The 22,136-nt window shown below is 36.4% G+C and overlaps 1 protein-coding gene across 1 annotated transcript in view; it reads right to left on the bottom strand.

Annotated features, from left to right (window-relative positions):
• Positions 1–12,328, bottom strand: part of LOC149786280 (uncharacterized) — a 41,455-nt gene extending 29,127 nt beyond the window's left edge. The window contains exons 1-2 of the mRNA XM_089975919.1: positions 11,563–12,328; positions 3,355–3,468 (exon numbers count right to left, since the gene is read on the bottom strand). Coding sequence (XP_089832045.1) covers positions 3,355–3,468; positions 11,563–12,328 — 880 coding nt within the window. The remainder of the gene's footprint in view (positions 1–3,354; positions 3,469–11,562) is intronic.
• Between the last annotated feature and the right edge of the window lie 9,808 nt (positions 12,329–22,136).

Here is a 22,136-nt window from a genome sequence, read left to right as displayed (position 1 = left end):
TAGAATTCCTTCAATGGTAGAAATAAAGGAGATCTCACTAATCTAACTGGATTGGTTCGTTTCAGATACCACATGAAAGCCTCTACAGGGCACTGTAGATACATATGTAGCGAAATTTCCAGTGAAGTAAGAGATTTCATAACAACGATCTGGTGGGTTATGAGAATAAACCTCTTCTTCGCAAGGAAAGCAGGATCCATCATGATCGAAATCGAACCTTATCAACAAAACAGCAGACCGTTTTATCGACCGACGAAGTATGTATCTCACTGATTCTACCTGATATATCCACAATGATCAGAAAACATAAGAGATGAGCTAAAGACGCTTTAGATAAGATTTTCAAATGGTGTTTTATTCAGCCATGTGAGAACACCAGGAAGATTAGCATGACGGATTTAATTCTGATCCTATTAATGCCAAGTTCTATTTTTAGTTAGGATTTAGATAGAGATTGCCAGCTCCAAATAAATGGGTCCAATGCGAAAACTAACAATGATAGCTTAACTGTTTATTTGAAATATTTTAAACTGCAGATACAAGCAAACATGTTATCAAGAAAATCAGAAATATATTCAATACCTGGTCCGATAGAAACTATAAAGCCAATCCAGTCCGCGAAACTATCACAAATATGAATAACTACCAAGATAAGGTGTAGGAGGAACGATATAATAACACACCTGAACACATAATGAACTAAATTTCATACAAAATATAATTTATGCTACATTCATCTCACCCGACCCTACACACAATTTTTGGCATGAGAATCTAAACCATGGGAATAATGGAAAATAATAATCCCTTATCCTACAGAAGGGCTTCTCAGGCGTAGAAAGACTCGCCTTAAGCAAACAAGGCAACAAACTAACCAGTGTTACCACTTTGTTTGTCTGTTGCAGCAGGATGGACACAATGCCTGCACAAGTCTGTCAGAAAGCGACTTACAGAACACAAGGCTGTTACTAATTACAATGAATTAAAGTTTTCAATAATGCTAACAGGGAACAGTTTTTGAAGTTGACTTTAAAACGAAATCGTAAAGATGAATATAAGTTAATAACGACCTTATAAGTTAAACTATATGGTTTGTGAGGTGGGTCAATTTTAAAAATTATATAATCAAGTAACATGACAACAACAACTGGTTTATTCCCGCTTCATTAACTTTCATTTTGGAAAGAGGTCAACGCCTTCAGCTGTGACCGGTAAACGTTCGCCCGAAGGTAAGACAGAGTATTGTTTCGACCTGTATCACCTTTTACATAGTGCTGACATGAGTATTGCACGATGAAGTTAGACCAACAAATAAGGATCATCTTGGATAAAAACAAAGCAAGAGATAAGCAGAAATCTATACAAAGTACACTCCCCCGTGTCAGACAACTCCACATAATGAAAAAGGCAAAAAAAAGGAAACCGGATTTGTGATGTCTGAAAATAACATCATTCTTCCAATCACGAACACCATTTGTATTCAAATTTTGGTCGGGATTTGTGTGCCATTCCTCTATTCATGGGGTGATAGCTATTGTCTGACTCCAACCTATTAGGGCAGATTACTTTTAATTTTTGTATTACTTACAATTAGATTGGGAGGGCCGTATTTGATAGGATGGTCGCATTTTTAATGTTTTCGGGTTATGTATTGAAAGAAGATATAGCAATCCTTCACTTGTGAAGCATTGTTTGTACGAAGGTATCTTTCCTGCCAATAAAGCCACCCTTCATCTTTTCAAGAAATTTACTAAATAGGCCATGTTGACTATTCAGAGACATGTATACTGCTTGCATGTGCGTGTTTGTCAAGATACAATATGAACATGTTGAGTATTGCACGCTCAGTTAGGATAGCTATGAGTTTGGAGAATGATTTCAAGTGCAGGAAAAAATGACAGGACATATTAGCGAAGTACGTACATAACAATACCATGGAGTCTGACATCTTTCTAATACCATATATTTTCGTACATATTTAAGCAACACAATCTTTAACATGTTGTTTTTACTACTCAAAATATTGAAACCTTGTTCAGATTGGTTAACTACAGTATAAGTTTAAAACCTCCATGCAACAAACCTCCAGATATTTTGTTTTATTTTCTTGTTTTATTGAGGTTTCCCAAACAAGAAATTATTTTACATCAGAAGTGAGTTAGTCTTTTGAGACATGCCTTGTATTTAGACGTCGAATGTTGAGTTAATATGCTTTATGGTAATTCGATTTAGGAATTGGCCAAACTTTATTTGTTTTTAATATTCATAAATATGTACCAAAATAGGCTAAATAATGGTGCAGTATTTCATAACGTTATAATGCGAATAAAAATGCTGTCAAATTATTAAAGATTAATTTTTGCCTTTTATTTGTAAACGTTAACCGATGAAGTCACAATATTAACAGCTAATTTCTGTTTATCTTTGCGGTGAGTTTGGTTTGGTGTTTAGTGGTGCGCAAACGCAAGTAGGTTATTTAGTGCCACGGCAATTGAAGTATCGTGCTTTACCAAGGACCCACAACAGTCACAATCCAGGCTGATCCAATAGAAGTGCTTTTCTATGCAGTGGGATAAAGGAACCATTTTTGAGGATGTCCTCAAATCTGACGACATCTCCAAATTCAAACATACTGGTTGATTTGAGAAGAAAATATTAAAGAAAGGGAAAAAACGTGTTGTGTTCATGACAATCATACAAATATACAACATTATGATTCAAAATAGCAAAATGTGCAATCCATTAAATGCCCACTCTTGCCTACATAACTAAAAATCGTTATTCTATACTAAAATACTGACTTTCTTTAGAAACTTTCCAAACAATAATTTAGGTCCATACATATAGAGTAACACTAGTCAGTTAAAATATTGATGAATCTGAATTTCTATTTAATTTAACAAAAATAGAATCTCTACAGAATCGGGAATAACATCGGGCTGTGATGGAAAACTCCGTTGTCAAAATACATTCTAAACGTCCCACTGTCAAATTATGCAGTAATTATTTCCTATTTAAAAATGGCTCATTAAATCTCCATTGTCGCCGCTTATCATAAATTTGATCATTCTTCAAATATAACTAAAGTTAGCAAGAAAATGATTTGATAAAAAAAATATATCTGACATAAACTGTTCTTTGAAATAACCAAGAGTTAGGTTTCAACGATGTTCAAATATTCATACTTTCAGGCAATAAGGCAACGTTTTGAATTTGAATGGATTATAGAAAATATCAGAGATTTATTTCATGCGCGTATTAGCCATGGACAAAAATTACATCAATCACGGCATATACAACTTTATTGTACACTTCCTCCAAATACCACGTAATATTGTGAAATTTCTGAATTACCTAGCATCTCCTTCACATGCCTGGCAGTAAAACTCCCTGGGATGTACCCCAGGGTGGCCAGTCGCTTCTGAAACAGCCCAGACAATCTTAGAATGAATTCTTTATATACATCAGCTGAAAATAGAGGATGATGAAGTAAGCATGAAGGTAGATACGGAAGAGATGTTTATCTCCGATGGGTAGTGATAATTACTATGCAGTTAAAACCCGAATGCTCTTCATGTGAAAACCACAATATTCTATCTGCATAATCAATCCATACAATTTTTATTATGCGCCTATATTAAGTATGTTTGTTTTTGTTAAAGCAACCTTTAGCATTTTACCACTGGCATAAAAGAGTATTTTAATATTCCGAACAAATGTTTGAACTGGAAAATATGTTCATTTTATATTGAATTTTGTGCTCTGTGCTTATGTTCTTCTTAAAAATGGAATTAATTACTATTAACATTTAACTGTTTCAGATCAGTAAAATAGCCACCACCTTACTTATCTAAGGTAACAACTGACCTCAAACGTGTTTACAATGTAATCGAAAGTAAACAATATTAGCCCTAACTCTTCTTCTTTTGCTCAAAATATTAAATTATGTACCCAGAAATAGCAAGTCGCTTCTCAAGTATCAAATTTGATATACAGTGATGCCTTGACTGTCCAAAATACATGCTGGACGTAACACATGTTCAGATAATGGAAAATACAATATACTGGACAGATAAATTGCAAATAGTACTGATAATGTTTCAACGCATTGTTGTTCCGAAGAAAAATGTAATTTCTATTTTACCTTTGTCATGAGTCTAAATTTTCGACGTTTTAGCGAGTGATTTAATATTAGTACCATATTTATACTATTTCCGGTCAATGGAATTAGTAATGAGTGTAAACAACTGTTTGTTATTGTTTGTGAAAGGTTAGTATTTTGATGGTACAGATTTAGCACAGTGATGTCCAGTGTCCATATACATTTTGTTCTATGGTACGAATGGTGCGTGAGTAGTATGTGAGTTGCTTGACTTGCACGTGTCTGACATGCAAACGCCGATTACATTAACGTGTTCTCCGTTCCATTGTTCACCACTGCGAATCTACAGAAGCGCAATATGTTATCAGTACTTTGCAAATTGTATCGAAGAAAATGATTATTGCATACCAAAATACTACACGGCGCTGTACGTTTTTAGTAATTACATTGTGATAGTTTTATAGTAATTCAGTGCATTATCATTTTGTGAATTGCCCGTGTGTTTTAGATTCGCTTACTTTTAATTTTGTATATATTTCATGTGCATATGTTGTAGGTTTTCATCGTTTTCATCTTTATGGACTTCATCTTTAGAGTCTTCATTTCCTAAATCTTCATCTTCATGATCCTCATGGTCTTCATCTAGTCGTCAAGTTTGATTACAGTACAAGAACCCTTGGAGATGTAGCATTGTTATTTCTCCCGTATTATGGCTACACATATTACAAGTCAATCCGGACAACAACAAAAACATTGAAGCAGATCTCTCAAAGGTCATTACCGTGAATGCTAAACATTCCAATTATAGTACTGGACCTCATTGGGTTGAGTTATGTGCATCATATAGACCCTCAAGGAATATGGGCCCAAAGTTTCCTCAAACTCCGAATATTAACATAAGTCCATTTTCCAATAAATATAAAACATTGTCCTTCTTATTAGAAATGTACTCAGCTAAAAAAGAATACAAATTATCATATTTAGTGCTAGAAGACCAAGGAAACGTTTCCATGATACCAGCAGATTAAAATATTCTACAAATATGTACTCTAAACTAGATGTATTGATATCCTTTGAAACAATGATTTTTCACCCTGTTTTCACACTGACCTCCAGTTTATGAATAGATTATTCAAGACTCTTGATGCTCAAGGCCTAGTGAGAGTTTTCTAAAGATACCAGGCCCAGTGCCAATGCCCAAATAAACTTAAATTCTTTAAAATACTTTTGATTTATTAGTTTGTCCTTTAGAGGGCGGGGTTCCAATTAATGTTGCCTATAGACTGTGGGAGTTTAGATTTGTAAAACATGTCTGTATTGAAAATATACCAACTCTGAGGACACTGTTGATTATAGTAAATATGTTACTTTGTATTATTGCTTATATGCATTGCCATCAGCTGCACTCTGTATTAGTGCTTTTATGCATTGCCATCAATTAGTGCTTATATGCATTGCCATCAATTGCACTTTGTATTAGTGCTTATATGCATTGCCATCAATTAGACTCTGTATTAGTGCTTACATGCATTGCCATCAATTGCAAGATGTATTAGTGCTTTTATGCATTGCCATCAATTGCATGTTGTATAAGTGCTCATAAGCACTGTCATCAATTATACTCTGTGTTAGTGCTTAAATACATTTACATTAATTGGACTTTGTATCAGTGGTTATATGAATTGCCATCAATTGGACATGGAATTAAATGGGATGTAAAGGAAGGTGGAGTGTGGTATGTTAAATTTATAGGCATGATTTGGTTTTGTTTTTAATATCGTCCATTGTACTAATTTCGTTCTCTAGGTGCAAAGCAGAGGCGTTTGCCATATCAGTAGTGAAACAGATTGTAAACAAAGTGAACCAGAGTGTAAAAATAACCAACAGAATTACGGATAGTGGCAATTAATAGACGATGTGAGAAATTTGCCAAAGGTGATGTATGGGGACACTTACAATTGTTTTAGTATTATAAAAAAGTCAATAAAAGCGAAATAAAAAGCTACAAGAGTTACAATTAGTTTCAAAGTTACAATGGCAGGATTTTACATTGCCGCTTGCGTGGAAAAATAATAATCCATTAATTTCAGGCATTTTTCGATGTAATCTGAATTGTGTCGCTTATTTAAGAACCGTTCGCACAAAGCCTTTCGGAGATTAATGGACTGAGTTTCAAACTCTTCTTGTTCCTGCTCCGTATGGTACGCCATATTTATTCCTGACAGAGCTCTAGGGCAGTGCAGATGCAGAAAGTTATCGTGGATGAATACCAGTGCATCTATCTTATCATTCTTTCTGTCACAGATCTAGCAGTACGATCCTGGTACTCTAAGAAAGACAGCCATGTTACAATTCTGAATGCCACCAAATACTAAGCCAATCGGATCACCAGTTAGTTTTTCGGAGATCTCAACACAGACCGATTCAAGTAAATCTTCGAAGTGAATCTCGCTCAAATTCGTTTCGAAATAACTTTCATAGGTTTTATCAACCAAAGAACATCGTTGCAATCAATCGCCAGAGAGACTTTGGTGAAAACACGATTCAGAGTACTTTCCGCATCGATGATCATCTCCACATGATATCGTATGTCTCTGAACTATTCTGTTATGAGTAAATCGGCATATTATACTCAACACGCTCAAACCAAGAACTATAAAATCAATCACCATCGTGTGGACGTCAGAAATCAATGAGATATATCCAGCCACGGACGATACGCTGACGATGATAATCATACAAATATGAGACAGAATAGCACAGACATGAGAGGTACGTGAAATTCCACTCAATACAGCCGAAAGAGTCTCTATCACTTCTCTGAGATCATCTTGCTTTTCCTGAATCACCTCATATCTCCATCGTGATGTCTTCATGATGAACTTGTGATCATAATCATGTGTTTATAACGTGGCACTGTGCAGTCTCAAATTCACAGTAAATGTTCTTCTTTCACACGGAGGAGAATTCAGAAAAGATGACTGCCACAACAGCAACAGTAATATCGTTCTCATGCTAAAGATGCAAGTCGGGTTCTTTCCCAGGCTCACGACAGTGATTCTCATTGGAATTACTGTGAAATATCACCCCACCCGCCTGTCACCAATATATTCAGTCTTAGCAGCAAGACTGAATGACGCTTACATCTCCTCCTACTAGTTGAAGTACACTCACAACATTTTCAGCGCAGAAATCTTCGTCTCGGTGCCGTCTATCCTGTTTCTATTTTCCAGAATAAATCGCTTGCTCTCAGAAATATTTGGACTGACAGCTTCCGCAGGGGTGAGTCTTTTTCCTGGTCCTCCCAACGATATGGCTGTATTTCTAAATGATTGGTCTTAACTCAGAGAAACTCCACGTAATCGATTTTATAGTTTCTAGTCATCCCGACTGATACACTCATGTCGTCCACAGTAGAAGACTAGGACCTCTGGTAAATACCGCTAACTGGAGCCATGTTAACGTGACATAGTAATTGGATTCGTTAAACAATTCCAAGGAGCTTCTCTCCAGCCATACATGTATGATCTTAATTGTATCGATGGCTTTTCTCGTGGGGAAATGTGAACAAGGACACATCAGTCTAAGACATTGTCGGAGGAATGTTTCCTGTGGATGTCTTCTAATCCGGAGAGGCGTCGTGGCAGATTGTGTCAGTTTAGGCGGTGGCATTGGATGAAATGCCTGTACCTGATCTGTTGACGATCCGCAACGCATTGCTGAGAATGCTAGGAACTACAGGACCATACAGTAAAAAAGAACCCGAGGAAGAATTCATTTCTTCTGAGCCAACATAATTCTTGTTGGAGGCATCGCTGACAAACATCGGCGGAGAAAACGAAATAATCTTATGATTGCCCATGCTGAGGTCTCCCTGCTTCGTTCCTCCCGACAGAGACAGCAATGCGGCCTCGTGATCATACCATGTCCGGCAATTGACATGATGTTTTTTTTATCCTGTGCCAGATTTAATCCGGTGCCCAGAAACAAAGAATCGTGTAGATACGTCAGAAATCTGTTAATCTTTTCAGAGTTTCTCACTTATCTCCAGTGGATGCACAAACTACCACATGTAATGGATTTTCTTCATGATGGCAAAGACCAGCTTGGTTTTATCTACCTAGATATCATTCCCTGCATCATCATAAAAGTTATCGTAAATTCGTGAATTATGTCTTTGACCAGCGGGTGATATGTCTGATTTGCGATATCTAGCACGTGCCTGTCTCCAAATCATCACATCGACGGCTCCAACACACATGGAATACTTTCCATTGACTCGATTTTATTCTGGAATTACATGACATAGCTCGATGTGGATGCGTGGATAGTTGATAAAATTCAGGGTGGAATCCGATAACATTGCGCCTGAGATGCTGGTGGTAAACCCGAACATCCTGGATATGAGTCCTAGTAGTAAGGTATATCCCGTAGGCACAGATAATGTAACTTTCCTATTATACGCTGGTAAATCCTCTCAAAAACTCAACGATTCTGGCCATGAGTGTTTCCACTTTATAGTATCCGGACTCGAAGTGTGTAATCCAGACTGACACCCGCAGAAACATTATACCATTCCACGACATAAGAAAATGCCAGAAACAATAACAAATAATTATGTTCTCGATAATCGAGGGGTTTTTCCAACGAAATCGTAGTCCCGGAAGTAACGTCAGTGAAGACCATGTTGAGCATCTTGATATATTATACCGGGCTTGATTCAAGAGTACAATACGATCAGAAGAGCTGATATCACTCCCATCACGATGCTGACTGTCTTAATCTGTCTTGGGTCACTTTGTGACTCAGGATCCTGCGTCAGGTAACCTTGTGACCCGTAAGTATTTCAAAGGTAGTGTGAGAGTCTTTACCAGTCTGTAAAACACCATGCATCACTTACGATTATGGCGGAGATGGATCTGTTGTATTTGTTTCTGATAATCCTCTTCTGCTGCGTAAGTGATTCCTATATGAGAAAGAATGTGAGGAAGGTTGTATGCGATCTTAAACACATCGATGGGCTTCATATACACCAGCTGAAGCGACATCGTGAAAACCTTTGAACGTGCACTTAGATTCGTGTCTGAAAAGGAGATTCATGTGACAATACTCCCTGCAGACGTGACTCTATCCAGTATCTCCTAAGCGGTCATGAGTGCGTACACATAGTTATAACGACTTTGCGTAATCGCCAGAACCTCAGCAGAAGTGATGTCCGGACTGGTAGGTACGATAAAGTACACGAATCCCGCCACTGCATCGTCTTCATACTGCAGGAAAGAATCAATGAATTCGTGGTCGGTCACCAGCGTGCTGAAGTCTCTTTTATATTAAATGGGGACGGGGCAGTCAAAGGGAGATTCGGACTTCTGGGGATTTCAGTCAATGTTGTATGTCGACGTACATATTGAAACCCAAACCTGAATTGTAGCCACGCTTGATTCTCCAGTCGAGCGTGATATAATTGTATCCGAATAGGTTATAGATGCGGTGGTATTTTAGCGGAAGCATAATGATAATAAACGACGCTCCAATCGATTCTGCAGACTTATCAAGGAAAGTCAACTTTATCCCGTTGATGATGCTCATCACGGTGTAAAACACAGAGTATCGGAGAGCTGGTCTCTTCATGTTGTTTCCTCCTTCTGTTAGATCATATTGGCTGATGCCACAAGCTGTGGTAGTGCAGTAAAAATCGAAATTAAATTGTTTCCGAGAAATGGCCATCAAGTGTTACATAGACTTGGGAAACAAACCAAGCCTAGACATAGACACGCTGGTTGGTGGTCACACCTTCTGACGTGTAAATCTTTTCTCCAGATAATCCTACAGAGTTCATCAATGGACATTGTCCGACGTTTCTGTTTCTGTAATTTCTATCCAGTTATACAGCATGGTGGTCTTGAACAACTTATCGACGTCATAGTGATTTTATTATAGAAGATTTAGTGAAATCGTGATTAACTGTCCTACCGTGGATCTGAATGTGGCCTATGACCGATACTAGGTTCACGGTAACGATGAAAATGTCCACCTGAGTAACAACACAAGGAAAGATATTAATTATATCCTTACGCTCTCAAAAAGATGATAACTCAGAGACATTAGTGATTCTGGATGATTGTGCAGACGTATCGTCGGTCCGAGATAATAGAAACGTGTTGGCCTTTACTTCCGGGCATGGAAGTTCTCCGTGTGGGTCATCACCCAAAAGTATAATGTCGTCGCTAAAGATCTCAGAGATCAGACATCTTTTATCATCGCATTCTATTACAAGGATTCCGTATGGTTTGATTCAGTCATGAGAGAAAATGATATATTGAGTCAAGAAGACCGACAGAGAGTACGCTATTATCTAGCCTCAAAGTCGCGTGGAACACTTCTGCTGAGGAAAGATCCATCCACAGGTCACTATTACTTATCGTGATTTTTCAGACAAGCACGACGAGCTAGAAAAATAGACTATGTAATATAAAGTATAGGGATGGCTTGAGAATGTCTCACTGGGAGTCTCTCCATGTCTACACCAACTATGAGAACGATCAGTATTGCATGGTCAGACACATATGTCGAATAAAATGACAACCTGGGACATCTCAGAGTTAACATACCTGATCCATATTAAGTTAAGCAAAATATGCTGGTATAGAGATTTGTGTATGAGTGTAATTATGAATGGATTTCCAGAGCATTTGTCGTCGGTCACATCAACCGAAACAGGACCAGTAATAACATAGATAATTTGAGGTCTGTTACTGAGAGCAAAAATCTCAGTAACACTGCACGGAAAGCATCGCAGGTACCAAGGAGATCGGTGGCATCATTACATTTATCAACAAGAGAAGAGACGGAGTTTTATTCCATGGGTATAGCAGAAATAGAAGGATCCCTAAATGAGCATCGCTCATCTATATTAATCTGCTGCAGGGGTGTCTGTAAATCTGCCATATCGAGATAGAAAGGAGATTGTTTCATCTTTCCTTTTTATGATGGAGACCGATAATATAGATTCTATGATTGTTGGTCTTTCTCTCTTATCTTTGTATGTCTTCGTCTTTCTTCTTCTTAGTATAGTTTTCTCTGCTTGTATGTATATTGTGATCAGCTTAGACCCAAATATGCCCTCCCATAATGCATCTACAAATCTGAATATACACAGTGCATTTGAAACCAGCTATAGAATGAACAGTACCAATCCCAGTATGTGTCTAGACTTGTTGCAAATGGACCTATGTTACATGTGAAAAAAGAGGATTAAGTAAGATTACTTTCTCAAGGTCAATACCTACCGTGATACTCAAATTGAAGTGATGATAACATCATAAAATCATCACTATCACCAGAGCAGCCAGTGAAATTAGAGACATGACACACAGTTCAAAATCTCCTTCTGGTTACAATTTTTGCTGGCTAAAAGAACGTTTAGTGCTTAGGAATTATGGCCTGAATACTATATGTACCTATCCTGTCTTCTTTTGGATAGAATTCCCTACTGAGGGCTCGTAGACGACATTCAGCCAGTAGCTCAACCATGTCTTCTGGCTTCAACATTCCTTCATCTGCTTCAAGCTCTGAACCAACCATCAGAAGTGCCAGAGGAAGACCACCACAAAGTTCAACAATTTTATCTAAGTGTTGACCAAAATTTACACTTTCTGCAACAGCTCTGAGCAGTTTCTTGGATTCCAATTCACTCATTGGTTCCAGGGTTTTGTAAAAGTATGATTTTCTTATTTGTGTAAACAACATTTGTGTTGTGGATGTAATGTACACGTTGATGTTGTGTCTGATATTAGCCAAGGTAACAACAACTGACACAAATGCATCTCTTAATTCTGAATCCAACACATCTTCACAATTGTCAAACAACACAATGAAAAAGTGGTCCTCAAACTGTCTGATATGTGACTCAATCTGTTGAAACCATCCATTAGGTTGACAATCATAACTAGGATCTGGCAACATGCCAAGTAAAGCACACATCTGCTCATTAAGTTGTTTACAGGTTTTAATAAACCTCATGTCAACATTAATTATCTTAACACTCTTAAAATTATTATTTTCTTCAGATATAATCTTTTGTACATCGTCTATATGTTTTTCGACCGTTCTTGATTTTCCAACAGATTTCATTCCGTATATACCAAAAACTAAATATCTCTTGGTTTTCCATGCATTCATAAACTCCTTAAGGAATTCTTCTCTTCCATGTAAGGGAACATCCATTTCTGGAAAAAAGAAAGCATATAAATGTTTTTCTTTTGCTTGTTTTGTTTGGGTTTTTTTGGTCATTTGGGGATAGGTGGCGGTGTTTTACTTTTTAATTATTACACTAAAGTACAGATAGACAGTCGCTCGATATTGCAGTTGTATTTTATTGCTTGTGTACCTTCACGAACCACCAAACCATAAGAGTCATATATGAAAATATATAATATAGAAACAAAATTGTTTTCTATGTGTTTTTCTTTTGCTTGTTTTCGTTTAGCGGTGTTTTGTTTTTTAATTATTACACCAAAGTAGAGATGTCAGGTCGCTTGATAAAACAGCTGTATTGTATGGCCAATCATGAGAGAATCATGTATGAAAATATATCATAACGAAATTAACAGCAATAACCTAGGGATTTCTTCTTCATATAATAAAACAGTAAAAATATAAACCTAAATCCTATGTTTCTAAGCTAACCATTTTCTCCCGTTTGCTCAGTAATCTCAAATTCCAGTTATTAGGTGTTGCATTTTGGTATGTTTAGGAAGAGTGTGATGTGAGATGCGTGAACAACTAAACCAAAATGGACCATTAAGACTGAAACATTAATGAGTATTCTGCAATAAAATCTGTTAAATTCTCTTTGTCCTTGAGATATAGGTAAACTTTGATTTTCGAATGTGTAAAATGTCAGGATTTTTTTTTAAATCCCAGTTTTATGCACGTGTTTTGTATATACTTAGACAGACAAACTATACCCATGTTCATATGTAATCTGCAACTTCCATCCACAAGTTACGGGTCTCATATTTTAAAGTCTATTGCAATACTGAATAGATAATGTAGAGGAATGGTACAGACCTCTTGAAACCTCATTTCAACTGATTGAGCAATTGACTCCACGCACTCCCCCTCCACCCCTTAAAGCTAAGAAAGAAGAAATACATGATATAAGATGGGGAGAGATGCTGACTGATCTAGAAAGTTGATTGAATATCTACCACCCAAAACTCCACAACATAGGATGTCTACCACCCATCTGAGAAAATATTAACTCATTTTCCTTGTTAAATGCACACTTTTAAAAATAGTACAGTATTTAATAACGAACATTTTTCTACATTCTCGTTCCCCAAATTTCCGAGTATATCCTTTGTGCACTACATTCATATTTTATATAGCCAGGTAGTGAGTAAAGTTTAATACTATGTTTAAAGTAATATGCAATTTCATAAAAGACATGCGTTTCCAAAATGTTAATTTGAAACAATGAAAGTAGAAACTTAAATGAAATTAAACGAAAAGCAAATCAACTCAAAAATATGTATCAACATCTCTTGACAGAAATGCAATTCTCATGTCTCAACCTTATAAACTGATTCTCTGCTTATTTTCTAAGGCCCATACTTTAATGGTACAGGATGCCCATGACTCCATTATCTAATCATGCGACCAAGATTTTGTATTTCTTGGAGTTAGCACAGAAAGGTTTCATCCACATTTGAACATATTCTTTTAGCAATATAGTTAAAGACAGCGTTGCAAGCACCCATTGAATCCACCTCTTCTGAAATCAAACGATGACATTATAAAAGTTGTGACCTCCTAAGAGACAACAAAATGGTAAAATATATAAATCTAAGCTGTTTTACTTATTACTACTAGCAAACTACATAGACCTTGCTCTGCCAGCACATGGTGCAAGGAGAGATCTGGATCTATCCATTTGCAGTTGGAGTCGACTTCTAAGCGATTATATTGATTATAATTATTTTGGTAATGGCAGGTACTGCGTCCTAAAATCTTGGTTGAGCTCTCTTGAAAGAGGTCTTTAAAGGGAGAAGGGGGTCACTAAATATGTACAGTGAAACCCATCCATGAAGAACATGCAACATTTTGGCCGTTTTGGACACGTGTGATTATTTAAGGTTTAAAACTAGTCAAATGTATGGAAAGAGACCTCAACTAGAGCAACTCGTGCCTGACATATTTATTGATTTTGGAGGTATAAAGTATGCGCCATAATCTTGTCAAGTAGTAAACAAGGGGAGTAACGAAGATGGAATTACCATAATAGTTTCTTTTTATGCATAGTAAAACCGTATTAGTCAATATGTTTTCATTGCCATTTTTATTCCCCTTTATATGAATTAATTAGGAAATGGATCCAGGTTAACTGTAACTTATTTCATTGAGGAATAATATAATCTCCATGTTACTGCACGGATATCAGATATGCAGACATAAAGAGTCGGGAAAAATAAAGGTTCACTTGACAATGTAAAACTGTACAACTGGTGGAGCATGTATTTTAGGGAAAAATGAATGTTGAGTTCAAGATGAATGCCTCCTGGCAACATGCCTTTTTGAAATTAAGGCATAGTTTTTCAAGCTGTTTCGGAATAATGCAAAGTATCAACGTTTTTTTTTTAGGGACAATGGTGTTTTTCAAAATTTGGTTTCTCTGCTCTAAACAATGCACGTACATGTATTTATAACAAGCACGGAGAAACATCATGAAACTAAAAAATGTAATCACGGAACATGACTACCTCACAACAGTGAATACCAAACGGAACAGGATGTTACAGTGAATACCAAACGAAACAGGATGTTACTTTCGGATGGATGGACAAAGGTAACACATACTCTTTCCACATTCTTGCTTACTACATTCATTATATTGCAGTTGAAACCACAGTAACATTGGCACTTGTAACAATTTTCAACATATTTACAGTTTATATCAAAAACAAATTTGGAGTGGAATATAATAATGGTCTCCTACCCATCACTCCTAGATGAATCTGGGAGGATTATAAATTGAAAATATGCTAATCTGGAACTATACACGTGTACGTTACTTCCGTTTATGCATGACCATATTTAAAAGAACCGTTTCTCCGTTCATGTTTTAATATAGAAGATTCCATCAGTCAATCAGTTCAACACAATTCACTTGAGGATAGGCGTTTTTCGGAGAGTACCACAGGTGATATCAGCATCATCTTTGCTACTCTCATTAAACAAGCCGCAAATGTTGATGGAAGTTATTTTGCTTTAAAAGACAATGCTAATTTTCTAACATAATGACACAAAGTATGTCATGAAAAGTAAAAACTAAGACTTAAATATGGGAGAGGAATCTGCCTTAAGCGTAATGACATCTTCATTAAAATTAATGTATTCATCGTACTATCTACAGTCTTATGCAGTTAATATGACATTTTACAATTCCACAAACACGGTTTGTATCTAGGGGCCAAATTATAAAGCATGGAATGAGACATAATCTCAAGAAGGTTTTTTTTCGCAAGTGACAGTACCTTTGGCAGCAATAAAAGTATACTTTGGGTTTCAAATACCCCAAGCCAGTCTTACATAGCAGCAAGCGATCGCATAAATTTGAAATTAACTTGAGATCAAATTCAACTTTTCCCTATCGAGAATCCAGATAGGAAAATTTGTGCGGTTCAAGCGAATTATTGGTATAGCGGTATACACGTAGACACGTATCGATAAAACCGGTGAAGAATCGATACATAAAGGTACTTACCCTATGCAAGTTACTTTAAACTTCAGCTATCGACAACAATTATTAGGAATTGGTCTTTTCGAATTTGAACTTGCGAATCCATTTTAGAAAACCATCACATTCACAGGCATTCATTTCTGCCAGTTCAAACAACGCGTCTATTTAACAACAACCTTCCACAGACCAACACAAAGTGATTAACTAACACAGTTTAAAATGAGACATTCTAAACTTACTCCCTTATAGGACTGAAGCACTTTGTCAATCATTTAATAGCTACTTTTACACGAAGTTTCTCTGTTGCTTCGTATTTTGTCTACGTCGATCGTATTTTGTTTGTACCAATCCTGGGTAAACAATAACCACCCATCAGAATTAATGGAGCTTTATTCACTGTGACACATCGGAAATATATGTATCCTAGCTCGAATGAGGTAGATGCAAAGCAACAGAAAAACGTTGTGCGAAGGTCGCTCTAAACATGAAACTGGGGACGGACGGATTTTGAACCACCTTGTTTTAATTTATAGAAGAGTCGTGGGTATATTTTTTTTTCTCAGCAACAAAAACGAATGCCTTTGATCGCAGCCGTTGGTTTGCATCTACAGGAAGTATAGTGCGGCGAAGTCAGTTCGTAATCTTCACTCCCACACCTTGATCTGTTCTGGATAAGAGTTTCCTTGTACAAGGGATAATGAGTACAAATTGCACCAGGAGGAAAACACTGAGCTTCCAGCACCGTCAGAAAATGCATGTATGCTGACAGGGGTCGCTGAGGGAAGTGTTAAAAACACAAAAGCCCAAATGAGGAAAAATAAATTACTGCTCCAGCAAAATGAAGGCCCAAAGAAATAAGTTATCAAATGAAAATAAATATTTGAAAACAAAATTCCAGGCTGCAAACGACAGACATAACTAGCTTGCTGCAAAAACTTTCAAAGATCAAGGTGAAATCTGAATTCCTGGGTAAACACCCCATAACACATGACCTAAGTGAATCATCGAAAGTCTCTGCCTAATTCTTAAAGAGGAAAATCTGAAGGATAGTGTAAAGAATTTAAATAAAGCTAAAGATAATGCACACTTATAAGTAATTCAAATATATCATGGTTTTGCTGCTACTAATCTTGAAATTCTCTCGTCACCAACAGACGACAGTAGAAACATAAAAAACTGAAATTATAAGTGTGTCAAAGGAAAAATAATTAAAAAACTGCCAACAGTAAGCAATCGAAAACCATGGCAATATGCATATTTGTTTATGACCTACTTAAGATAATTATAAAAGAGTCATTAAAGATCATACAGCGTTATGTACAAATGTGGCAAAATTAAAACAACGCCAAATGTATTGACCCTATTACAACAACTTAAAGGGTTTTTTTTGACTCTCAAATCATTCTGGGAAAGGAGATCATCCAAATGACTCTGCTGAGAAAGCTATTTTGAAATAAAATGATCTTAATGATGAGCCTTACTGTTTTTAATATTACCAACGAAACTATTGGCTCTTCCACTACCAATGACTAATTTCCCAAAAGACCATGTGCCACGCAAACATCAGGAAATGTTCATAAAACAAACACTGCCGATCCATGACTCTTTTATTAAATATGTCAGTAGTAATAGATACGAAACCTTGGGTCAAAATCAGGTCATTACCTGGGATCTGAACTGGTCATATGCTCGATATAACCAGATAAACAGGCGACTCTCAGTTTGATGCCGCCATCGTCAATGTTGGAGGAAATTATGTCAACAACAATATCAATACATAACAAATTGAAGATAATGTTTACCACATTTTGGACAACATCGACTGGAATAACCCATATTATTAGGCATTCATTTGTTTACAGTCATCAAAACATACTTCAAAAATTCAATGCCATGACTATCTAAATATGGAGACAGGACAAAAACACTAAAACATGTTTTCCCTAGCAGTATACTTATGGTACCGCCCTGTTTATGTGACGTAATTTCTCTTTTGTTTCAAGACAAACTTCGGGAACTCTACTGCGTGATGATGCCCTTGTTGTGTTCTTAGGGACGTAAATTAACGCTATTTTTCTCCACCTGACAACTGTGATGGATCTGTTGAATGCGAAAGTGCATTAAGTGTTTGTGAATAGTTTCATAGTGACTACATGCATGCCTCAAAAAATATTTTAAAATGTCACGGCGTAGCTAATCTCCTTGTTTGACTCCCCTAGTAATGTTCACTTTAATTACATATTAGATCTTGGAATTAATAGAGGTGGTCATTACATTGGGCATATAAACAGACATGTTAGGAATAACTGTTAGACCAGCTGAAGCTTGTACTAGCATCATAAGTATATAACGTACATTGTCTGGTTTACCAGAAGTAAAGTGAAATGACAATTGTTCAAGTGACTTGTTTTTATTGATGGTGCCACACCAAATACACGTGATAGAGGTTCATGGGATAGAGATGTTCATGTTCAGGAAATTAATTATCGGTTGATATGAGAAAGAATATAAAATCAGAAAATAACTGACCCAATATGTTACCAGGCAAATCAATCAAATGCAAAACTATTTAAAATGGGCTATGTATATCTGTTCCCTTCCGCTAAGCTAAAGTGGAATGAATTACCTTTGAAAACACACCGTGAAAACATAACTGTTTGGTTAAATACTGACATACTCTTCGCCATGAATGCCAGTCATTATATCAAACCTGTTGGTCAGCAGGCGCGTAACAAAACGTAGAGAAATAAAATAGCTAAGTATGTTCGATTGGGAAAAACAGAATTACTATCAATCAGCTTCAGAAAATACTTGCAATACGAATACAATAAATAACATTCCACAAAGTCGTCAAAATCTAGCCCCATGGACAGAAAGTCAGATAATTCATTATGATGTTGAAATACAATTATATTTAATGACTTTTGAAAGTATATCTTATAACATTAAAGACTAGATCATAAAATCAAATCACATAGAACTAAGAAATTTTAAAACTCCAACCCACGTGTTTTATTTCGCAATATCAAACAAAAAGGACCTAATTTTTGTACATACTATTTAGGCAAAGAAAACAACATGCCTAGCTAATAGCGGACCCGGTTCTGACGGTGGCTGCAAATATAATACCTGACAGCATAGCTTACATATGTAATCTAAGCATATCTACTTCAGCATTTCCCAGACATGCAAATTAAAAACGTTATTCCCATTCAGGGTAAGTCAAGCAACGAATATGTCAGTATTTCTTACCAACTACTTTACATACGTTGTTTATGACAATCGTTTGATGAACCAATCAAAATAAAACTTAAATCATTAAAACCATTTAGGCTTCATAGAAAACCACACAAGTGAGGGAGTATTCGTAGCCATGATTAATAAATAGATTACTGACTGATATAAATGGAAATTAGTTGGATCCACAAAAGCTGGTGTTAGAAAAGCTTTGATAGAGTTGATATCATATTTCTTATCAATACATTGCATACTAGTATTTATCGACGAGAGAATGCCGCATTTGAACGCCCTGAACTTCTATATAACAAAGACAACATAGTGTGTCAAACTTAATGGAAGCATTTTTAAAACAAATAACCGATCATGAACCCATTCATCTTTCTCATTTTCAAAAACAATCTGCCCCTGAAAATGGCAACTATATTTCATCTACCGACTTATATGCAGATGACGGAACTCTATCAGATTTCCTTTCAGATAGCCTTACTTAGAATACATTCCTGGTGTAAATGACATGAACGTAAGCACATATATGAGTAAGGCAATAATGGTTTTACACACTAAATGAGTGCGAAATTGGAAATTAATATGAATCTTAAGATGAGTGATTTGTCTGCAAGTGGCTACTCATGACAAAATCCTTGGTTGATGGTTGACAACAATTTGCAATTGAATCTACATATTCTAGTCATAAGTCTTAAGATCAATCAATGCCAGTGATTGTTTATTACGATAAGATCATCTGTATCAACTAAATATAGACTGGTATATTACAAACGCTATATAAAACCAAACCTAACCAAGTTGTGTTATTTTGGCGAACAGGAGCATTTGAAAATTATTCCCCTTACAAAACAAGAGCTCGCATACTTGTCCTAGATAATCCTGAAAACATCCTAAATGCAATTCAATATAATAAAATATCAACATTAAGTGAACAAATGTGTTGTTTCTTTTCTTCAAAAAAGGCTAGACTTATACACAAAATTTTGTACAGTACCGCCACAGTATATGTTAAGTAACTCTTTGATGATAGAAAACAAGGAAACACTCCAAAATTAGACCGCTTTCAATTAAAAATATTTCCATATCAAAACAACTATTGTAGAAACGTTTTCAATATTCGAGGCCACTAAGTTGGAGCAGATTCCCAAAATAAATTATAGAAGGTGCAAATAGAAATGAATTCAGTTATAATCTGATACAATGAAACTTTCACTTTGCTGACCTACTACCTTTGTTACTGTATATACACAAAATACCTAGTTAGAGCATGTTTATATAAAATGTATGTTTATTATGTCCATATATAAATTTAGCTTGTTTGATTGTTGGAGAGTTTGGGGGCATATGATGATGCTTTTTTTCCTAGTATGAAGTCGTGTTTTAATGTGGCAGGGGGGGTTATTTTTTTTTTGTGGGGGGGGAGAGGTTGTCTATACAAAGAATTAAGTGTTGCATATGCCGATCTTTATTGTGTGAGCAACTATGTACTATATATGTAAATATTCACATAATAGAGGGTCACATTGAAGGTTAGCTCCATGCAACTAATTGTGCCAACCTACTTAAGTAACGTTGTTATTGATAGTAGTAGTAGTAGTAGTAGTAGTAGTATATACACATAGTATATATCAGGGATGGAACTTAAAGATAGTTCGCAAACACGAGGTTAGTTAATTGATGTGGTTATTGCTTGAATTCAACATCCTCCACATGACGAGGTACAATAAACCCTTCTGCTAAAATGGATTGGTATTATTCCATGTGTTATGTTAATTAGGGTGATAGTCGTCAAAACGGTCTTAGTACACCTTGAACTAGCTTGGTGTACTAACCTAACAATTATTTCAATCCAGGTTATTTTGAAGAAAGAAAAAAAAAGAATTAGGGAAACAGGCGATAAACTGTCACGTTGGCCAATCCAGTTAAAAAATAGATATTATACCAAAGAACGTGTTTTTATGTTTAGCAGCACATTCTGTATTGGAATTAATTCAGAACACCACTGGAATTCATTAGGAACTCTGTACATTTTCGACTTGTGAAACTATTTGGTATTTAACCCGCAATGTTGTTCTCTTTACATGTTCACTTTGTATTTTAGGGAAATCCATGTTTTGTCGAATTTTACAAAACTTGCAGGTTTTCACTCTTTTCCGTTACTTAGTTTAAGACCATAGAGTCGTAAGAGTATGTATGCATATATGTATGTATGTATGTAGCGCTTTAGGGCACATCAGCAGAATATTCGATCTCCGTTGCCAACTAAAGGCAAAGTTCAAAAACGATGTTTAAGTTTTTCGAAGGTGCGCATCGCCCGCCAAAATGTCAAAATTTTAATGATGACAAGAGAGAGCGATAGTAAATATGATTAAAAATAGATTAAGAATGCATCAGAAATGAAAATTATTGATACGAATGGCTTAGGAATAACATCAAAAAGGGTGTGAATGTTCTGCGATTTCTGCACCCACTATTCAGAGAAATATAAAAGTATGCTGTATATTTCAGTATCATTCCTTAATTAAATACCAGACAAAAGAAACAAGAAACCAATAAAGAAGACTTCAGCTCTTCGATTTGCAAGCTGGAATGTGCGCACCATGTGTACAGGCATCTCCGACGTCCTCAGAGAAGTGGACGACACCAGAAAGACGGCCATCATCGATAGAGAACTCACCAGACTAAATATCAGCATAGCTGCCCTCCAGGAAACCAGGCTCGCCTCTAGTGGCTCCCTCAGAGAGGAAAACTACACCTTCTTCTGGAAGGGTCGAGAACCTGAGGAGCCCCGTCAGCACGGAGTGGGCTTTGCCATCAAAAACAATCTCCTGGCCTCGGTTGAACCTCCCACAGGGGGCACTGAGCGTCTCTTGTCCATCCGCCTCACCACTACTTCAGGTCCTGTCAACATCATCAGTGTCTACGCCCCAACCCTCACGTCATCAGAAGACGTGAAGGATCAGTTCTATGGGCAGCTGGACGAACAGATCAAAGGATGCCCCAAAAATGAACCACTATTCCTCCTCGGCGACTTTAATGCCAGAG

This window comes from Sinohyriopsis cumingii, chromosome 12 (assembly GCF_028554795.1).
Source record: "Sinohyriopsis cumingii isolate HCF-2022 chromosome 12, ASM2855479v2, whole genome shotgun sequence".
In the NCBI taxonomy this organism is placed as follows: Eukaryota; Metazoa; Mollusca; class Bivalvia; order Unionida; family Unionidae; genus Sinohyriopsis; species Sinohyriopsis cumingii.
The sequence above is the reverse complement of the archived record's forward strand: the minus strand, read 5'-3'. Positions and strand labels throughout refer to the sequence as shown.